Source organism: Lontra canadensis, unplaced genomic scaffold (assembly GCF_010015895.1).
Source record: "Lontra canadensis isolate GAN:19392208 unplaced genomic scaffold, GSC_riverotter_1.0 scaffold24, whole genome shotgun sequence".
NCBI classification, from domain to species: domain Eukaryota; kingdom Metazoa; phylum Chordata; class Mammalia; order Carnivora; family Mustelidae; genus Lontra; species Lontra canadensis.
This window is the reverse complement of record NW_022631018.1, coordinates 22,009,495-22,030,913: the sequence shown is the minus strand read 5'-3', so window position 1 is coordinate 22,030,913 and position 21,419 is coordinate 22,009,495. Positions and strand designations below refer to the sequence as shown.

At 37.1% G+C, this 21,419-nt stretch overlaps 1 protein-coding gene across 3 annotated transcripts in view; it reads right to left on the bottom strand.

The window, feature by feature from the left end:
* Nucleotides 1-21,419, bottom strand: part of NME7 (NME/NM23 family member 7) — a 248,605-nt gene that overhangs the window by 147,349 nt on the left and 79,837 nt on the right. For all 3 annotated transcript variants that reach the window (XM_032863039.1, XM_032863038.1, XM_032863040.1), the window contains exons 8-9: nucleotides 5,203-5,267; nucleotides 2,339-2,407 (exon numbers count right to left, since the gene is read on the bottom strand). In XM_032863039.1, the coding sequence (XP_032718930.1) occupies nucleotides 2,339-2,407; nucleotides 5,203-5,267 (134 nt within the window). The remainder of the gene's footprint in view (nucleotides 1-2,338; nucleotides 2,408-5,202; nucleotides 5,268-21,419) is intronic.

The following is a 21,419-nucleotide window of genomic DNA, read 5'->3' as shown; positions in this document are numbered from 1 at the left end:
AAATAAATTAATTAATTTAAAAAAATCAGAGTAAGAATCAAATCACATGTTTTTGTCCCTTTAGACTATGTTGCCTCTTCAGATGATTTCACAGGGTCGTCTTCTTGAATTAGACCGTATGCAGTGTTTAAATATTTACCTCTTCCTTGAGCTTAAACTCGAGTCCTGAATATCAACTGTTCTGAGAAGTAAGAGGCCTTCTGGGAAATACAACGGTCACAATAGCAAGTGAGAAGCAGTACCTGCTACCTGACTTTTGGTGTCCCCAATGAACCACTGACAGAGACTTCAACCGCATGTACGTGCAGTGTGTGCATACAGATCCTCACGCAACTTCCTCTGTACAAAACTGAATTATAAATGCGAAAAGCACTTTTAAAAAAACTAGAATAAGAATATTCATAAGAATATTAGTTACTTCAACAAAATACTACTGGGATAAAAACATTCTTATTTCCCTCTGGAGAAAATTCTCAAAGAAACTTTCCTTAGTTTCAATAGAGTTTTATATCATATAAACACAGAACATCTCATAAAGGTACCTAGGTAATGTTCTGGTTCACGTACATAGTCTGTTCTACCATTAGCAGAATACGCTAAACCAATCATGATTTGGAATATTTGTTTTACACTGAAAAAACCATTTAATGTTGAATAAAACTGATAAGCATTCCTAAATATGGCTGACAAAGCTAACACTGAAATAATGTAGCTTTTTTCTTCCCAAACAGCCCATATACTCTGTTATGAGTATCACAAGATTTAAACAGTGGTTCCAGAGACTGTCTTACTGAGAGTATCAGACAGAAGAAAGCACATCAGCACCATTCATTCTGGCACAGCCTGACGTTACAGCATGATATTGCTACTGTCATTCAAATCCCTGATTTCTTAGGGAAAACGACACATCTATCCAGTGATGTTTTTGTTTTTACTCTAGAATCCCCCAAATCAAAAGAAAAAAAACCCTAAGAGTAAATAAATATTACATAAAAATAAATTGCATGTATAGTACTTTAAAGCACAATATAGGAGACATTAAGTCAGAGATGAGGGGTTTTTTTAAAGTTATTTTCCAAAGGGAAATATGGCCCACCTCAGATGTGTGAACAACACTAGTGCCCTCAACTATCTGTTACCAAATTCAATACCACGTGATATGGCGTGAAAATATAAGTGGATGATCAAAAGATACGTCTCCATGGTTTACCTTACGTGCAGTAGAGCTATAACATAACCTGAACGGAGGATGGTAGCAGTTTTCAACCAAATTTTTTAAGGTAAAATTGAACAAATAAAAGAAGGAACATATATAAAAGAGAGATTTAAGAAATGGAGAACGTCTGTCACTGATTGAATTAAGAGATAACACATTTTAAAATTCTTCCAGTTTAAGAAAAGGCATAACTCTAAAATGAAGCAGCTCATAAGTTGGAGGTTCGGGAAGCTGTAACAGAAGGAAACTGCCCCGGTGTCTCTAAATAAGGCTGGAAATCGCGAGTATGCCGAACATGAAAAAGATGTCAAAGTCTTGACTTTGTAGGACTAAATAAGACAAAGGCTCAGGCCAGTTCTCAGACCAGTGCATTTGTCCTTTCTAAGGAAGGCTGAAAGGAAAAGTCATAGAGAAGTGGGAAGGAGAATCTAGTCTCATTGTCAAGAACAATTAACTTTATGGAAAAAAAAAAAAAAAAAGAAGTCGTCAAATCTGTCAAAAATGTAGATGAGGAGGCAGCCCACCAGCACAAAGGTATCTAAGATACTTTTATAAAGAGGGGGAAGGAAACTAATTTTAATCAAATATCTACTATGTTTTATTTTAAGGAACAATATTTGGCTTATTTGAATACAGTCATTTGTTTTCAAGAACGTATTTCATTGCCTTCTGACCAATTCCTTCTAAATCTTATTTCTTCAGACTCAGTCACATTTTCAGATGACTCTGCCTGCATTTATATCATTAAAGTAGACGTTAAATGCTGCTATGCTGTTATATTGTAATTATTCACTTCTAAGTTGCTAAGGCATTTTGGACAGTATTCCACCCTGAGAATATAACAAACTCCATGGAGACTATCCAAATGTGTCAACATCCCAGGAATTTTTTTTGCACTGTGGTATGTTTTTGTTTCACAAATGAAACAATAAGATTTTTAAAAACTGATCCAGTGGCTCTCAGAGATAAGAGATAAGAACGCCTCAGTCACTAGGTACGATCAGACGGCAACTGGCAGACCTGTGACTACTTTCATGATTATAAATTATACTGAGATGCCCCAGATTTAAGATGCACAAACTGTCTTCGATACCAGTGCTTGACATTTACTTTGATACTTACGTTATACTCAGACACCACTCCTTTATAAACTTCATAAAACTCTTCAACGTTAACTCGATCCATGCTGAACTGGATTAAAACAAAACAAAACTTATCAAGCCAACTGCCAAAGAACATAAATGAACCACACTCAGCATTTATGATCCCTTGGATATATTTTCTTTACTTTAAAATATAAACCTTGCACAAATTAAGTACTCAAAAAGTGTTGTTAGGGGCACCTGGGTGGCTCAGTGGGTTAAGCGTCTGCCTTCGGCTGGGGTCATGGTCCCAGGGTCCTGGGATCGAGCCCTGCATCAGGCTCTCTGTTTGGACGGGGAGCCTGCTTCCCCCCCCCCCGCCCTGCCTCTCTGCCTACTTGTGATCTCTGTCTGTCAAATAAATAGATAAACTCTTAAAAAAAAAAGAAAGAAAAAAGAAAAAGTGTTGTTAAAGATCAACTCATTAGTAAAAATAATGGGTAACACTGACTGAGTACTTAAAGCATCAAGCACTGTTCTAGGACCTGTACATGCCTCATCTCATTTACTCCTCACAACAACCCCATGACCTAAGTTATGTAGCACAAGGCTATGTAACTGTCAGATCTGTGTTCTGTCTCAATCAATCTGATCCCATGGTCATGCTCTTAGCCACTACATTATACCTCTCCTCTTTGAATAAAACTTCATTCTTCACACATGAAAAATTTAGATGCAATGTCATGTTGTTTACTGATAGATTAGTGGCCCAAGAAATATTACTAATGAAAAGTACTTCAGCTTTTGTAACAGCCAAAAATAATACCCTTTTCCTCCCAAGCGTTCAGAAAAATCCCTAGTCTGGTTCACAGTAAAGCATTTAAACAAATTGTCTGAAAATCCAAATTCAAGAAGAATAGCAAGAGTATGCTTGTAAGATAAACCTATAAAGACTCTTATCCAGGCTGGATTCAAATTGGTTAAAAATAAAATTGCATTGGGGCACCTGGGTGGCTCAGTGGGTTAAGCCTCTGCCTTAAGCTCAGGTCATGATCTCAGGGTCCTGGGATTGAGCCCCGCATCGGGCTCCATGCTCAGCGGGGAGCCTGCTTCCCCTTCTCTATCTGCCTGCCTCTCTGCTTACTTGTGATGTCTCTCTGTCAAATAAATAAATAAAATATTTTAATAAATAATAATAAATAAAATTACATTAAGTTCTAGGGTCTCAAGAACGAAGACCTCAAATTTCTGAAAAAAAATAGCCTCTGAAAAAAAAATATTTTGTCCCCTACTTTGTTTCTTTATTGTTACCAGAAATGAAGATCACGGAGAAATTTTTGCCTACCAGGGAAATAATTCAAACTGGGAGGATTTATTTCATAGGCACCGTAGCTATTACAGGCAGTGAATTTGGTTTGATTTCAGTGTTTTATCCTACAGTCCCACAACCTGCTGTATATTTTATATAACAAAATAATAGAATATATAACTTATTATGTACTTACAATTTGCCCTGAAAATTCTAGAAGGCATTGCCTAAGGTTATTTCATTTAACTCCTAAAACAATCCACTGAGGTAAATAATAACATTCTCACTGGCCAGCAGACTCATTAAGTGTAGAGGACAGCTGACCCGCAATTCAGAAATAGAGCTTCTTGACTCCAAAACTGAATGACTGTGATTGCCACTAAACTATCATGCCTTCCTCACAGGTTCAATCAATCCTTTTCTTAATTATTATTCTTGTTTTCACCAAGCATGTACTCTAGTCAACTATGCTAGGTCACAGGCCTAGAGTCAGATTAATGTTTAAATCTAAAATTTCTATAAAACACACATTTTTAAAGCAGGCTTAGGTCCTACAATCCTATGAATACATCACGAGGCTAATACTTTCAGAACGTTTTAGCTAACAATTCTTTCTAATCCTAGGCAAGATTCTTCAAGTATCAACTTTCTCATTAGTCTCCAAGTTTTGCCTGATGACTCTGCAAACTAGTTGATATTTCTGGCTTTTGGTCTGCGGGCATTCTGACAAATTAGGGACACAAAACTGTCAGAATCCAAGTTACTGCCCCGACCCCTGACTCTGGATGATCTAAGACTTAGCAGAAATCAAAAGCAGCTCCTGTTCAGGAAAAGAATGTATAAATTACATTGGTAAGAAAAATCTCAGCTCCAAAGTCAGTATTTCGTTATCAAAATAGCATAAACTTGCTGGTCTTCACACATTGTAAAATCCAAATTGTTTATCTGATTCCTGTAACAACTTGTACCCCATTTTTTGTCAAGTGCACCAGTAAGTACAACACAAAGGTATGAGCTCGGCAGAAATGGGCATTGTTTCCTCAGTGAAGGGTTTCCTATAAACGTATCCACTAGGCAGTTCTCACCAGTCGTGGGCTTTAGAGGTCAAGGGTTGTGACTGTCAGAGTCTGAAATGTGCTAACTCCAAAGAAGGTTCTGAGGAGAAACTCCAGAAACCAGCAAAAGGCGCTAGTTAAGGGAAAAATCTCAACTGATTCTCTTTCTCTATTCTCCTCTTAGTCACTGAACAACAAAGAGCTTGGTATTAACTACTCAACCTAATTCTATTTTTTGTTTGTAGGAACTAAATACATTGTTCCTATCCATATTTATATTGCAACCAAAGTCACCAGAACTGTATAAACCTGTTTTATAACCTTGAATTAGGCATACCATTTGAATTTTAGTTTCCTCAATGAAAGATTATATGGGTAAAATAATTTCAACAACATTTTTAATTATAAGGTTATCAAGGTCAGTAACTATACCTTTTTATTTTTAGTGTGTTGAGTTCACAAGTACATAGAGAAAATTCAATACAAAATATTAAAAAAAGAAGTCTATCAATAGATTATGAGTTACTGCAAACTACCTACCATCTGCATAGCTGAGATTTCAAAACCTGCATCCCGGATAGCCATGAGGATCTTTCCCAGCAGTCCTGAAAATACAGAACAAATGGATGCAAAAATACAAAACTGCCAAGGCATTTTCATTTCTTAGAATTGCAAATTTTCTCCCTCAAAGTTATTTGCTTACACTCTACAGGAGAAATCACGTATTTCGCCAAGGGAAACTAAATCCCTACCATCAAGCATCATCAGTAATCACTTATTTCACTTAGTAAGTGCTTCAGGAATATCAACAATGATCCTGAAGATTATGCAAAAAGACTTTAAGATACTATTTTCCCTTAAAGCCCCTGAAGTCAAATGATGTAGAGAACATGCAAATTACCAAAAAAATGAAATGCCAAAGTACGCGATATGGGAGTTCCAAGGATGAGTTCAAAGGAGAAAAATCAAATGATAACTGAAGGGATGGCAGAAGCTTTAAGGAGAAATGAGAGCATGAACTGGTACTGAAAGCCTGTAGATAGGTGGGAGCATATGGGGACACAGGTATAAAAGGACAGAAGGCACAGGTCTGAGAAAATGTGAGCATGTTCATAGGACAGTAAGGCAGAAAAGAAGTTAAAAACAAAAAAAAAACAAAAAAACAAAAACAGGCGCCTGTGTGGCTCAGTTGGTTAAGCGACTGCCTTAAGCTCAGGTCATGATTCTGGAGTCCCCGAATCGAGTCCCCCTATGGGCTCCCAGCTCCGTGGGGAGTCTGTTTCTCCCTCTGACCTTCTACCCTCTCATGCTCTCTCTCACTCTCTCTCTCAAATAAATAAATAAAATCTTAAAAAAAAAAAAACACAGCTGAAAAGGAAAAGAGACTTGATCCAAATTAATGAAGATCTTGGATATCAACATGAGGAATTTGGTCCTTATCCCACAGATCAGTGCTTTTTATAATAGGGCCTGCAGATTCTGAGAATCTGGGACTGATTCTGAGATTCCATTACTTTAGTATAAAAATATTCTAAGCTTTTTTTCACATCAACTAAAATTCTCTCTCTCTCTCTCTCTCTCTCTCTCACACACACACACCCCCTCATATATTCTGGATGATCTGGATGTTTGTTTGGTACCCAAGTCCCCAGGGGTTGTGCACTATTTTTACTATTCACTGCAGCTAGGTAGTGCTATCATAATTGTAGCAGGTTGAGGAATGGAGAAAAAAAGACAATTAGAGACCTAGTTCTGAAGTGACATTTGTACCAAGTGAAGGCGAAATGATACCAGAGCATCCTGTAGAAACAAACATTCTCAGAAGTCTGAAGAGTAGAACAGGCCCATAGCCCTCTGTACCATATCCATGACCTGGTGACTGAATTTCGTCAAACATCCTTTATCTTACCAATGTTGTTAAATTTTATTCATTTTATAGTCTTGTAATGAATTTGTAAATTGCTTTAGGTATACAGTTGCATGTGCAAAGGTTTATTTTTAGTGTTATATTGGGACATATTTAAGTTGCATTATAATTACAATAATTCACGTCTACACTGCGGGCCCATCAAGAGTATTTTTCCTCCAAAGGAAACACTGCCAGAAGAAATGGAAGCCACTGAAAATGTTGAGCAAAACACAGGACAAAATAGTGTTTTAGGAGGAATACTGATGTAATAATGACAGGCAATCTGGTCTGCAAAAAAGGAATAAAAGAGTAGCAAAGGCCTTTGAAACCATCCAGCAGGCTCACAGGACTTAGATGGCAGCACTAGAGAAAGGAGTCATGAACATAAGATATTTCTGAACAAGAACAGGACTAAACTGGACACAGTGTGAAAATGAGGGAATATAGGTTCTGAGTCCAAGTGACTGAAGATGGATAGCATCTTTAAGAAGAAAACAACTTTGCATGGAGCACTGGGTGTGGTGCAGAAACAATGAATTCTGTTGCACTGAAAATTAAAAAAAAAAAAAAAAAAGAAAACAACTAATGGAAACAAATTGATTAATCTCTTGGGGAAGGTCGTCAAGATGGCATGACTAACTGTTGACCAGTGAGGTGGACACAGGCACTGGAGGGCTCCCCACACCCTTCCCTGCCCTTGGAATGTGGGTTCTGCTCGCCTTTCCCGCCCCCAGAGGCTGCTCTGAGGACAGAGTCTTGAGATAATGACAAACGGTACTGCACAGGATGTGTGACTGAACCCAGACCTCTACAGAAACTTTTAAGACTTGGCAGGTGGGTGCGGGAACCCACTTACCTTGCTGCTGCCCAAGACAAGCCTGGATGTAAGTTTCCTTGCTTATAAAACGGCCCACTCACTACCAACCTGCAGTGACCTTCCTGTTACTCCAATCTGAGTTCAGGGCCAGTTTCAGATTATATTCACAAAGCTTCCAAGGAGGTTATGAGCCAACAATTTAGGAAAAGGGGAATTATTTTGAACACAAAAAAAGAATTTTAGAACAGAACACTGATCCGTATTTGAGAAGAGAGCATATCCGATGGCTAAAAATGATTGATGAATGAGTGAATAAAGTCCCTACACAAAACCGGTGATAAGGGACCGCATTCCAACAACGAGACAGGTAGAGGGCTAGACTGAGGCATGCGGACAGGTTAAAGCTGAAATGTGCAAACAGAATCGGATAAAAGATTTTTTGTTTGACAAAAAGAAGAGGAAAGGCAAACAAAAACAAAAATAAAACCTGGTAGGAATGAGTTTTGAGAAAATATCTAAAGTTTGGAAATTAAGAATGAAAATGAATAAAGAAAGATTCATAAAGAGAGATGTACAGGAAAATAAAGAAGAAAAATATTTCAATAGGGAAACTTCTTAGAACACAGGGTTATTCAAGAACTAAAGGAGATTAAGGACCCGAGGAATGCAGATAAAGCCTTCAGCATTAGCAGGACGGTATGCTGACCTTAAAGACATTTGAGAAAGTTGTAGCAAAAGAGTGTTAGGAAAAAGAAGTTAGATAACCCACTAAAAATCTGTACCGAAGACTCAGATGATAATGGATATAAGAATGTTAACCAAAATTCCAAATCTTTAATCAACACAAAAAATATTAGTTAGGAAAGAAAGAAGTAAATTAATAATTACTGAGGACTGGACTCCTTAATATGAATTTATACCATTTATCAACACTCTTAAACAGAGGCTACTATTACACTATAAAGATGAGAATATATCAGGTTTTTGAAGAATAGATAACTTGCCTGAAATCATAAAGTAGTTCATCTCCAAATCTCTTATCGTTCTACAAGTTTAATAAGAAAAAAGAAATGCATACATGGAAGTCAGATACGTAAAATTCATGGGACAATATAACTCCCTAGGCAAGGACCATAATCATTTTAGTTCTCACCGTATCTCCAGTGCCTAGTATGGTTTTGCCACATAGCAGGTGCTAACAAATCCTGTTCACTGAATTAAGAAATAACCAACAAGACATGCAATCAGAGCTCTGCTGCATGCGAACCCAGGGAACTCCAAGGCCCTATGGAGCACAGTTTGAAAATACTTGCAAATTACAAGGGGTAATTAAAGTTAGAGAGAGGGAAAGGATCATTGGAAAATGCTGACTTAGTGATCTGAGGGACAAAAGTTCATACTTATTTCATGCCATATATAAACAGTAATCCAAAATGAAGTTAAGGTAAATACAAAAGAAAAAAAATTGTTTACAGAAATATATTGATGGCTATTTTCTTCTCACGATAAAGGTAGCCTTTTTAAATATAAAAGGCAAAAAGAGAGAAAGAGAGATGAGAGTTCTGTTTTTGCTATAACAGAAATTCCTATTGGAATAACCTTCCCTCAGATAATAACTATAATAAACTCCAGAAAAAAAAAAAAAAACATAAAGATACAACCACCTGGAGGCACTGAGTGGTTCCCTGATTTTGCAGTGGTCAGCTTAATGGGAAGCCACAGTCGGTACTAAAACCGACAGAAAGCCCCAGAATTAGCAAACTTAAAGAACTAGAAGACAAGGTTTAGGCAACCATGGACACTGGAAAGTGAGCAGACAGATAATCCCAGAAAAAATGAAAATCCAGAGAGGAATGTCTGAATTCTGTGTATAAACATTGCTCAAATTTTGGGAAAACAAGCATTCGTACACAGAGCAGACTCCCAGAAGCCCAGCTAAGATGAAAAGAACTGAATGGGGCTTTGATTTACTACCCACCAAAGTGGAAACAGAGATTGCCTAAGCAATTCAGCAAGTTTACTGGTTGCACTTAAAATATCAGTATATCTTTGAAGAAGATGACAACATCCAGAATTTTGTAATATCTCATTGACAATATTTAGGGTACAATCCAAAATTATTTGACATATGAGAACACAGAAAAACACGACCTATTCCCAAGACAAAAGAGACTCAATGAAGACCAACCTTGGATGACCCCGATGTTTATAATTAAAAACAAAGATTTTAAAGTAACTATCATAACTGCTTAATGAATAAAAGAAAAATAAACTCAAAACACATAAAAAGATAGGAAATCTCAACAGGGATTAAGAACTCCAAAAAGAATCAAATGAAAAATACAACATTTGTACTATAAAATTCAGAGTAGAGACTTAATAAATTTCAACACAGAATGAGTCAAACAATCTGGAGAGAGATCAACAGAAATTATCTCATTTGAAGAAAGGCTAGACAATTTTTGAAAAACAATGAACAGAATAGCAGGATGAAATGATACCAAAAAGTCTCATATACATGTAACTGGAGGCTAAAATAAGACAAAATATTTAGAGATCTAATGGCTGAATTTTTTTCCAAATTTGTTGACCTACTGTATCTAAATTTATGCTTTTTACCAATCACAAGCAAATTTGTTTAAATAAAGAAAACGAGGCACATCATCGTCCAGCTGCTAATGATCAAAAATAAACTCCTGAGAGCAGCCAGAGAAAATGACTCACTGTATATAGGGAATAACAATTTCAATGACGGCTGACTTCTCATAAGAAAAGGGGAGGCCAGTAGACAGCTGAACATTTTTAATGTGCTAAAAGAAAAACAAACTGTCCACCTGAAATTCTAGCCCACCACTTCAAGAATCATGGTAAAATAAAGACACTTTGAGATAAAAGAACACTAAAGGAATTTGTTTTCACCAAGCTCCTACTTCAAGAAATGTTAATGGAAGTTATTTAAGTTGAAGAAAAATGAAACAAGATTTAAAAATAGGATCTTTAGGGCGCCTGGGTGGCTTAGTGGGTTAAGCCTCTGCCTTGGGCTCAGGTCATGATCCCAGGGTCCTGGGATCAAGCCCCGCATCAGTTCTCGGCGGGAAGCCTGCTTCCTTCTCTGGCTCTCTGCCTGCCTCTCTGCCTACTTGTGATCTCTGTCAAATAAATAAAATCTTTAAAAAAATAGGATCTTTAGGAGAAATGATGAGCATAGTTAAGAGCAAATATGTGGGTAAATATGAAAGTCTATTTTTTCCTCTTAATTTCTTTAAAATACATATGACTGATTAAAACAAAAATTTTAACATTGTATTGTGGGTTTTAAAATGTATGTGAATAGGGGCACCTGGGTGGCTCAGTTGCTTAACCATCTGCCTTCAGCTCAGGTCATGATTCCAGGGTCCTGGGATCAAGCCCTGCATTGGGCTCTCTGCTCAGCGGGGAGCCTGCTGGTCTCTCTCCCTCTGCCTGCCACTCTGCTTACTTGTGCTCTCTCTCTACATCTCCGTCAAATAAATAAATAAATCTTTTTTTTAAATAAATAAATAATAAAAATAAAGTAAATGTATGTGAATGTAATACATATCAGAAATATAACATAAACCAGGTAGAGGAAGAAAATGGACCTTTACAAATGAAAACTTTCCACATTTTATGTGAAGTAGTACAATATCAATACATTTTAAATAGACTGAAAATTCAAGATGTATACTTTAAACCTTACAAGAGCGATTTTCAAAATATAGTCTTCAAATAAGCCACATCAACATTACCCAGGAACTTTTTAGAAGTGAAAATTCTCAGGACCAACACTAGACCCAATGAATCAGAATCTCAATGGGTGGAGACCAGAAATCACGGTTTTAAATAGACCTTCCCCGTGATTCTGTTATACGCTGAAATCTGAGAACCAAAGTCCTTGCATAACCACAAAAGAAAGGGAGAAAGAAAGAAAGAGAGAGAGAAAGAAGTTTTGTACCTAAAAGGCCAATGAAAAAATTAAAATGGGATCCTCGGAAATATCAATTAATCCAAAAGAAGAAAGGATAAAGATCAAAAAGGGGGGGAGGGGAGAATGAAAAATAAATAATAAAATAGTAAACCTGAAACCAATCATATCAATAATTACATTAAATGTTAGTGAACTAAAAATTCCCATTTAAGGCAGAGATTTTAGACAAATTAACAAAATAAGATCCAATCATATGCTATCAACAGAAAACCAATTTTAAATATAAAGAAACAGGTAGGTTGAAAATAAATGACAGAAAAGAATACCATGCAAACAATAGGTATAAGAGAGCTGAAGTGGTTACATTAATTTCAGATAAAGGAGAATTTATAATGTCCTAAGAAGATGAATGTCCTGAGAGGCATTTGGGAGACAGGACTTTAGACAGAGAGCTGCAGGAAAACGGATGTTCATGACGTCCGTCACTGACAACAGAGCAGTGAGCAAAGGTATGGGGATAGAATACAGGCACAATTCTTCTGGTGGAAGGGAAGTCAGACAGGAGAGAAGGCAAGGCAGGTGGCAGAAGCCATATGACAAAAGGACTTATAAACCATATTTAGAGGTTTGGGTTTTATCCAATAGCCCAGAAGTTCTCATAACTTTTGTTCTCATGAACACTTTAGCTTTTAGAAATTATTAAAGACTCTAAAAAGCTTATATTTATATAGATCATATAACCATATTTGTTATAAATGAACAATTTTAAGAAAAAACTAAGAAAATTCTTAAATATTTATTAATTTACATATAACAAAAATTCTTTACATGGTGACACAAATAACATTTTGTCAAAAAAAAACCCATATTTTCTAAAAAAAAAAAATTGAGAAGAGTGGCATTGTTTTTTACATTTAAAAAAAAATCTCCTTAATGTCTACCTTAATAGAAAGCAGCTGCGTTCTTATATCTGTTTCAGCTTTCAATCTGCTGCTATGTGTTGTTTTGGTTAAAGTATATTTAGTTAGAAAATAGTGAAGTATTTTAATAGCCCTTAATATAAATGTATACATTCTTTACTTGATAAGCATTATTTTCTTCAAAGTTCACTGTAACATATAATTTCAAACTTCTACCAATGAACTTTTTTTTTTTTTGCTCTGTTACATTAAAATCCACTGGTCTACTGTATAATTTGAAAGAATCTTTTACCCATGCATGACTTTCTAATATCACATATTAATCATTTGGAAACTATTAGTTTACTGAGTTATACAGATCTTCCAAATGCTGACTATTTTCATTACAGTACCTCAGGGAAAAAAAATCACATTTGTTAACATCACCACCAATTTCATCAGAATAGTCTGTAAGTTATTAGGAAACTTTCAAGCTTAAGGTGGTAAATACAGTTTTGCAAATTATGATTTTCATTTGCCATTTTACCTTCTTTGGGATTTTTATCTTTAGTAACAACTTTTGTCAGTCATCATAACTTTTGTCAGTCATCAATTCTTTGAAATAACAGGCCTACTTACTTCAAGAAAAATTCATATCAAATATGCAAGTTTGAATAACCAACGTTTCTGTCAGTCATTCTTTCAAGTAAACATGACAGTCCACGGAAAAGCCATCTAGTTGAGCTCACAACTCAAACAACTAGACAAGTACTTTCCCTAAAGATCACTTACATTTCACTATGAGCAAAAGTGTTTTATATATACTTCCCATTTCTTCACACACAATATTAAAAAGACATATACTTGAAGGCCAAGAATTTAATAAAATTAATCATTTTCACTGCTTCATTAAGGACATTCTTAAGTGAAAGTGGCTTTTTTCCTGCAAGCACATGGTAGTTAAAAATACAGTGACTACTAGTACCTAGTACTGTTTGCTACCACTATCTTCATTTTGCTAAGGCACTGGCAGTTTTATCTACCATTGGTTTTGCTCCATTAGTGCAAATGTCACCACATTTTAAAAGGTAAATTGAACTGATTATTTTTATGAAAATAGACTTGGTCTTCTGGGTACCTCAAAGGATCTTCCTTGTTATAATAAAGAAAACGCTTTACATGATTACATAAGAATCTTGATCTAAATATGGAAGCAGTATTAAGCCCCATGCATTAACCGATACGAAGAGAAACCCCCAATCTACATCTATTATAAATCTATAATCACATTAAACCATGTCCCGTGAAATGTACCACTTGAATAGAATAATTCTATTCAAAGATAAACCAATAAAAAAGATAGTTCAAGTAACATTGCCATTCTGCCAAGAAGAGTAGGATGTGAGTCAAGGATATTGCTTTTTTTATATTCAGTTGGTTATGTGTGGAGGCAGGATAGAGAGGCATTTAAGAAACCTGCTCTGTGTTTAACAGCTTGAAACAACAAACTGTCAATAACCATATGTCCTTCACTTTGTTCTAGATGGAAAATGTTCAGATGACTGAACAAATAACAATAACTATGTAAATTTAGTAGCAAAAAGAACAAGAAGTAAAATTGCATGCCATGAAGCAAACAAGTTCAAAAGGGTCAAACAAAGCAGACTGCTTTTTTCACTTGGCTGGTGTTTGCATAGTAATTTGCTTTTTAATGATTTGCTTATAACTCCATGAACGCTCTTGAATTTTTTGAATGTCAAATCACGTCTCCATCTCCACTCACAGTGCCTCAGTTCCATATCCCTGTACCTTTCACTTGGATTGGTCATATGTCTCTGAATAAGTAGCCACAGTCTATCCAAGCAACAATAGTAGAAATCTATTGCTTTGTTTTTCTAAAAACTCTTGCTTCTCCTGGAATTAGAAGCTCCCATCCTCTTTTTGAAAAACTGATCTCACCAATCATTTGATAGGAAAGGGAACTGCCTGCCATCTTCCCGTACTACGCAGACAAGAGGCGGTGGCAGACCTATCAGCACTCCGCTAGGGCCAGAGTAATGCACATAGGGATGCACCTATCCTTGGCAAAAGCCAATCAGAGTCCTTCCCTGGGATGGATGGATTTTTTTTTTTTTTTTTTAAGCTAGAACCATGGAAAAAAGCACTCTCCACTACGTTCGTAAGTATGTGAGCTCTGCACTGCTGGCAACAGTCCCCCTCTCCCAAGGTGCTGGGCAAAGCTTATCTAAGGGCATGAGGCCAACAGTCAAGAAGAGCAAATATAAAATCCAGAGAGAAGAGAGATGTTGACCAAATCTCTGTTTAGATTCCTCCCTAGCCTAGCGTAGTCTCTGCCCTTCTTCCAGCAGAACTGTTAAATGAGAGAGAATCAGGGGATTTGGGCTAGGATTCCATCAGCTGAGCTAACAGTGTCCTCATCAGACCACCTCACTTACGTAAGAGAGGATGTACCTCAGCCTGAGAAAGGTGGTAGTAGGAAGGGTGGAAAAAGAAGAAATGGTTAAAAAAAAAAAAAAAAAAGACGTGGTATTCCAATGTGTGATAGAATAGAATTTACAGACAACAACAAATACCCTGGAAAAAATCCCAGGCATGGCCAAATGATCAGTATGTGGGATTAGAAGATGATCCCTCCCTTTGTCCACAAAGTTCATAAAACGATCATGGTTGGAGAGTGAGAGAGAAATAATATAATGTTCAGGTACACTGAAGTTCAAATAGTATTTTACAGAAACAGTAGACTTAACCATTTAAATTAAAACTGGCTTTTACCAAATATGGAAAGAAAAATGCAAGGCAACTGAAGAAAACAGGCACTTTAACACCAACTGGCATCAATAAGCAAAAAGGCAGAGCAAAACTTTTCACACTAAACTTTCACATTAAATCATAAGACACAGGGCTACCGCTTGGAAGAAAACCACCTGGCACCAGGCTCACATTAGCCAGGATGGAGGACCAGGTGCCAGAGTTCAGGCAGGTGTGCACGGACTCACCTGGGACCCAAGGAGGCTGATGCAGGTGTCCCAGTCACCTGGACACGGACCAGACGAGAAACAAGTGAGCAGCGTCGCAGTGACTCCAGCCCGACACACACACTGATTCTCAAGGGAAGAAAAGCCGCCGTTGCAGAAGCTGGCAGCACCCGGCAAGCGCCACGATCCATGCCGGCGGCAGATCCGAGCAAGAAAAGAGGGAAGGACGAGGTCCTCCCGTGGCAGCTGACATGTGCTCCCTCTTCCACGGTCTCTCCTTTTTCCATCCTTCCTACCACAACCTTTCCTCCTCAAGCTGGCGTACATCCTCTCTTAGGTAAGGAAGGTGGTCTAATGAGACGCTTGTAGCGCAAATGATAGAAACCCAGCCGAATCCCCTAATTCTGATACTGCAAGCAAAATCAAAATTGCCAACAGGGTAGCAATATTAGCAATAAACAAAACAGAAGTCGGGGGGGAGTATCTTAGGATATTTAAAAAAGTAAAACTAGAATATCGCAAATCTATATGCACAGAATGTATGACACACCATTTATAAAGAAAAATAGTATCAGAAGTAGAGAGACATATAGCATTCTCAACTTTCTGCAGATGCAATAAAAATTATAAATAAAAGATTTTTATAAAAATTAAGCTTATTCTAAACATCCCACCAACATGACCATAATAAATAAAATTTATATGGGCCATTTTATTTGACTAGCAAAAAATAAAATGAGATAATTCCCAGAAAAGTTAATAACAACAAAACTGAAAACCTTGGGGATGTATGAGTCGTCCCCCAAAGAACGAGTGTGGACTGACACAAGAGTAAATACCCGAGTAACAAATCGGAAGAAACCGTACAAGTAAAATACCATTTAGGAGTTAGAATATAATGAAGCAGGTTATCGCAAATGCACAGCACCGTGGAAATAGCTGACACCCTCTCTCTGGAAGATAAACTGGGGTTTATCAAAAACTTGAAAATTTTATCATTTGATATACGAATAACATCTTTTGAAATTATTCTAAGGACAAATAAGAGAGCCACAAGGATTCACACAGGAAAAAACTAATCACAGGAGTATTAATAACATTTTAAAATTTCTAAATAATAAAGGAAAAGGTAAAGAGGAGTACATTCCCACAACTATTATTCAGACTTTAAAATTATGTTTTCAAAGATTAATTGCACAGAAAAAAATTCAAAATACAATGTTAGGTTAAAAAAGGTGCAATATATGAGGCGCCTGGGTGGCTCAGTGGGTTAAGCGTCTACCTTCGGCTCAGATCATGATCTCAGGGTCCTGGGATTGAGCCCCGCATTGGGCTCTCTGCTCAGCAGGGAGCCTGCTTCCCCCTCTCTGCCTACTTGTGATCTCTCGCTCTGTCAAATAAATAAATAAAATCTTTTTAAAAATTTTTAAAAAGGTGCAATATAAATTTATCCTATAAATAGGATAATTCCTAGTCATTTTATGAAAATAGTATTACCTTAATACCAAAAGCAAAGTACAAAATATATATAATTACACATCAACAACCCTCATGAATGTAGTTGTAAAAATCCTTAACAAAATATATTGGCAAATAAAAAATAAAATTAAAAAAATAAATAAATAAATAAATAAATAATAAAAAAAAATATATTGGCAAGTCAAATTCAGCAATATATAAAAAGAACTATATATCATGACCAAGCAAGGTTTATTCAGGAATGCAAGCGTGGTTCATTGTTCAAAAAAAAGAATTAATCAATGTAATCTGCTATATTAACAGGATTTAGGAAGAAAAAATTACATGATCCTATCAACTGATGCAGAAAAATTTTGAAAAAATTCAACACCTATTCATGATCAAAACTCTCAAAATAATTAGGAATTGAAGGGCATTTCCTGAACTTCATAAAGAGCATCTACAAAAAAACTAAAGCTAACCTTATGCCTAATAGTGAAAGGCAAGATTGCCCATTCTTATCGTTCTTATTCAATATAGTCAGAAGTTGAAGCCAGAATTGAAGATAATAATAAAAAATAATAAAGTTATCTGAATATCAAAAAAAGAAGTTCAAGCCAATAAATAAAGCAAGAAAAGGCATACAGATCAGAAAGAGACGTAACTGTCCCTATTGTTTATGACAGACTGTCTATACAGATAATCCCAAAAACTACAAAAATATTCTAGAACTAATACTGACTTCACCAAGATAACATACAACACTCAACTGTATGTCTACATATTAGCAACAAGTATGTAGACACTGAAATTGAAACTATAGTACCATTTATTATCACTCAAAAAGAAAAAAAGTAGGAGGCATAAATCTAACAAAACATGCACAGAACTTGTTACGAAAACTACAAGATGCCGGATCAGAAACCTAAGTAAATGGAGTCATAGAGTATCCATGACTCAGAAGACTTAAGAGTAACATCAATTCTCCTCAAACTGATAAACAGATTTAGTGCAATTCCTACCCGACTCCCAACAAGGTATTCTGTAGATACAGAGTATTCCAGAATTCTATGAAGAAGTAGAGGAACTAGGATAGCCAGAACAATTTCAAGAAAAAGTCCAAGAAATCAGTCCAGTGCATTGCACAAGCACTGGCTAGCACAGCAATCCAGACCGCGGGACAGGCAGAGCCACAGACGTACACACCGGTGGACCAGACCTGAAAACCCAGAAATAGGTCCACACATGCACGACTGTTGAAAAAAAACATAAAAGCAATTCAGTGGAGGAGAGACCGCCGTTTCAACAAACCCCGTGACTGACTATACGGGGAACATTAGAAAATACAGTCTCAGAGAGGACAATCACTTATCAGAAGCAAGTCTACACTGCGGAAAGAGAACGCAAATTTGGGAGAAGACAGTCTTTCTCACACGCATCGCATGTGCTACTCCTATTATTCCACATAACCCTCACAACAGCCTATGAGGCAGGACTATAGATTCATTTTATAGATTTTTATCATCTATAGTCAAGGGATTAAACAGTCCCCTAGAATAATAGCTGGTAAGAGACAGAACTGAATTTAAACCCAGTTCTGCTAGCCCTCAAATCTGATTGTCATACTACAATAAAATACTACCATAAAATAATTGAAATATTTCATCGGCTTGTACACATCATTCAGTTAAATAACTGATGAATATTGAAGAAGCCCAGAATATGCCACCCCAAAATACATTGCTCTGGTGTATTGACTATTTTGAGTTAAAGAGATCAAGTGTCTCAGCAAATACAAGAAAAACCCTCTGACCTTCCTTTTCTTAAAAGCAGGAGATAAAATTCCCATAGGAAAAACATCCTCCCTATACCAAGATAATAAACAATTAGTCTCAAATAAACGATTAACAAATAAACAAAAAATAAACAAAATAAACAAAAAATAAAATAAGCAATCTTAAATAAACAATTTAGGATTTTTATCGTTAAGGATGAGAAGGTGGCACTGAGAATTCTATACAAACAGACCTTGTGGAAATCATTCTTCTCTTCCTTCTGCCATCCCACAGGCTCAATCACCTCCACAGCTGGCATAACTGCTGCTCTTTGCTCGACCTAATATAAAAGCCGGCAGGTTTACTCTATCTCTTGGGTCGTCATCCCTTACGAAGGCTCCCGTGTCAGGTAGAACTTGTGGGTAAACCCGTATGCCCATGTGCTGCTGAGCTATCTCACGCCCATTTAATTCCCAGGCTCACCCCAGAACACTCGAAGAGGGTGAAGGTAAAAGTTTACACCCCCTACAATATGCAAAAATATATATTTACACATGCATGACTTATAATTTTGCTCTTGTGGATATATACCACAAAACCAGGAACGGAGCAATATAAATATGAGTCTGTAAATTCTGAAACCTTTCCAGGGTCCTCACCCAGTTTGCTGGTTATTCAGAGTTGAAGGTTTCCTTCCTCCTAACCATTCTGAAGCTTATCAAAATTTTAAGAAAGAGAAACAATGATCACTTTACTATTTATGAGTAGTGCTGGAGAACTTTTATAGAGAGAAAATCATTCAGAGAAAAGCTGTTAGCAAGGTAGATGAACAGAGAGTATTCTTCAAAAGTATGACAAAAGTGGTTTTCGTAGTTAATAATCTAGTAGTTCCAATTTGCTACAAGTCTCCGCATCAGTAAACATTTCCTGCGGAAATAACTCTTCGGCTGTTAAGGTCTTTCCTGGAACCCGCACATCCAGCCTCGCTCCCGTCCCGCCGCGGTCTGGAGGAGCTGGCTCACCGGACCGCTGCCTGCAGCCGGGAAACGCCCCGGACTGCGGCGTGACTTGAAAAAACCCCGAAACCACGAAATTTAGGTTTACTCCATGCAATGATAAGATACAAATAAAAGAAAACAAAACGTTACTCACAGACACTAAGAGCCCATGAAAAGGACACTCTGAGGATCAGAAACACGTACAAAACTACCCTACGAAGAAGCAGCCAGGCTGGTACGAGACGCCACCACAGTGTGGATGCCGTGCTCCGCAGCACAGACCAAAGACAGGTGGTGAGAAATGAAACAAAGGACAGAAAAATGTCAACGAAGAAGTTTCACGCTTTATTTGGGTAAGACCTGGCGAAAGAAAAGTTTTAATCATTTACATAGCCAAGAGCTCATACACCAACAAAACTGGTACATAAGTAGACGATATCGCATATTCATAATCAGATTGGAGGAATTTTATTTCTTTTACAACTTAAATCAAGTGAAATAAAAATTAAAAAATATTTTAACTGAAAAATAGGGCTAGTTTGCCTTTAAAATGTGATTAGTAAAAGCCAAATCAGAGCTAGATATTATAAGAGTTTAATTTTCCATGCTGAAATACAAAAGAAATCACAAGCATTACTCAATCCAACAGAAGGAACTTAATACTAATCCCAGCAGACATGCATAGCAAATGTCCTGGGGCATAAAGATCAGGTCCTAGCCAGCACTGTGTTTCTGGGCAATACCACTTCACTAATAATCTTTCAGTAAGTTTTAATCAGAAGAGAAGATACACCTGAAATTAGCTTGACTGCAAATGTGTTAACGATTTTCTGCCCTCTAATAGTGAAAACACCGTAAAATCTCTTTAAATCAACCACAGGTGACAGTGTGTTTAGCAAAACTGTTAAAGCGAGAACCAGCGAGGCTTTTAGGTCTTACAGGATCTCAAATTGTTCCACTAGCTGATCAGAAAATCTATTCTAGTAGCAAGCAGGCTTAATAAGAAACAGACCTAATTCATCCAATAGCATTTCTGATTCTCCACTTACACCACACACCCAGATCCAAAATACACGTTTATCCTTACCCACGTCCCAAGAACTGTAATCTGTGAGCTCCTTATACAGCGATAAAAAGAAAAACCAATGTAGCTTTACAGATGTAGCTGCAATATGGTAACAGTGTATTTAAAATTCATAATGTAATTAAGTGAGTAGAAAAGAGTAAAAGCAGGCCCCACACCAACTTAGAAACAACAGAGAAGATGTGCAGGATCCAAGACCTCCAAGAAAAGACAGTCCAGAACCCCTCCTTGCGGGGAAGACAAGGACAGGATCAGCACAGCAAAAGCAGCCAAGAACAGCTATCGCGGCTGAAACGAGATCACAAGTTTAAAACAAGGACAGTCCAAGAGAAACACAAAGAATACCAGGTAGATAGATGAGAAACTCAAAATTTTTACTATTAGGCAAACAAGTCATCAGAAGTCCAGGTCACTGTCAGCTCACGACAGAAAACAGTCAGTCACACAGCCACAGAGCAGTACCAAGTGTCTCCACCGCAGGATCCTGCCGGCTTCAACAGAGGGTGAGTGCCCACTTTTGAAAGAGGCAGTCCCTCTTGTGGAGGGCGGAATAAGCACGATCGCATTAGAAGCAGATTTAGGAAGTTTTCATGAATTGTCCAAGTGCTACATGTGTTATAACTCACTGACGGAAATCTGTTCATCTTCTAGGTAAACATAATGAAAAAAAGTGAAAAAGCCACTCAAACCATGGTTGCATTAGTTCCGACATGAATAAACGAAAGCAAATAAATCTTTTCTTTTTTTTTTAAGATCGTGTTTACTTGAGAGGGCTAGGTAGTGAGAGAGCATGAGTTGGGCAGGGGCAAGCAGACTCCCCGCTGAGAAGGGAGCCCTAGGCCGGGCTCTGGACCTGGATCCCAGGAGCAGAGATC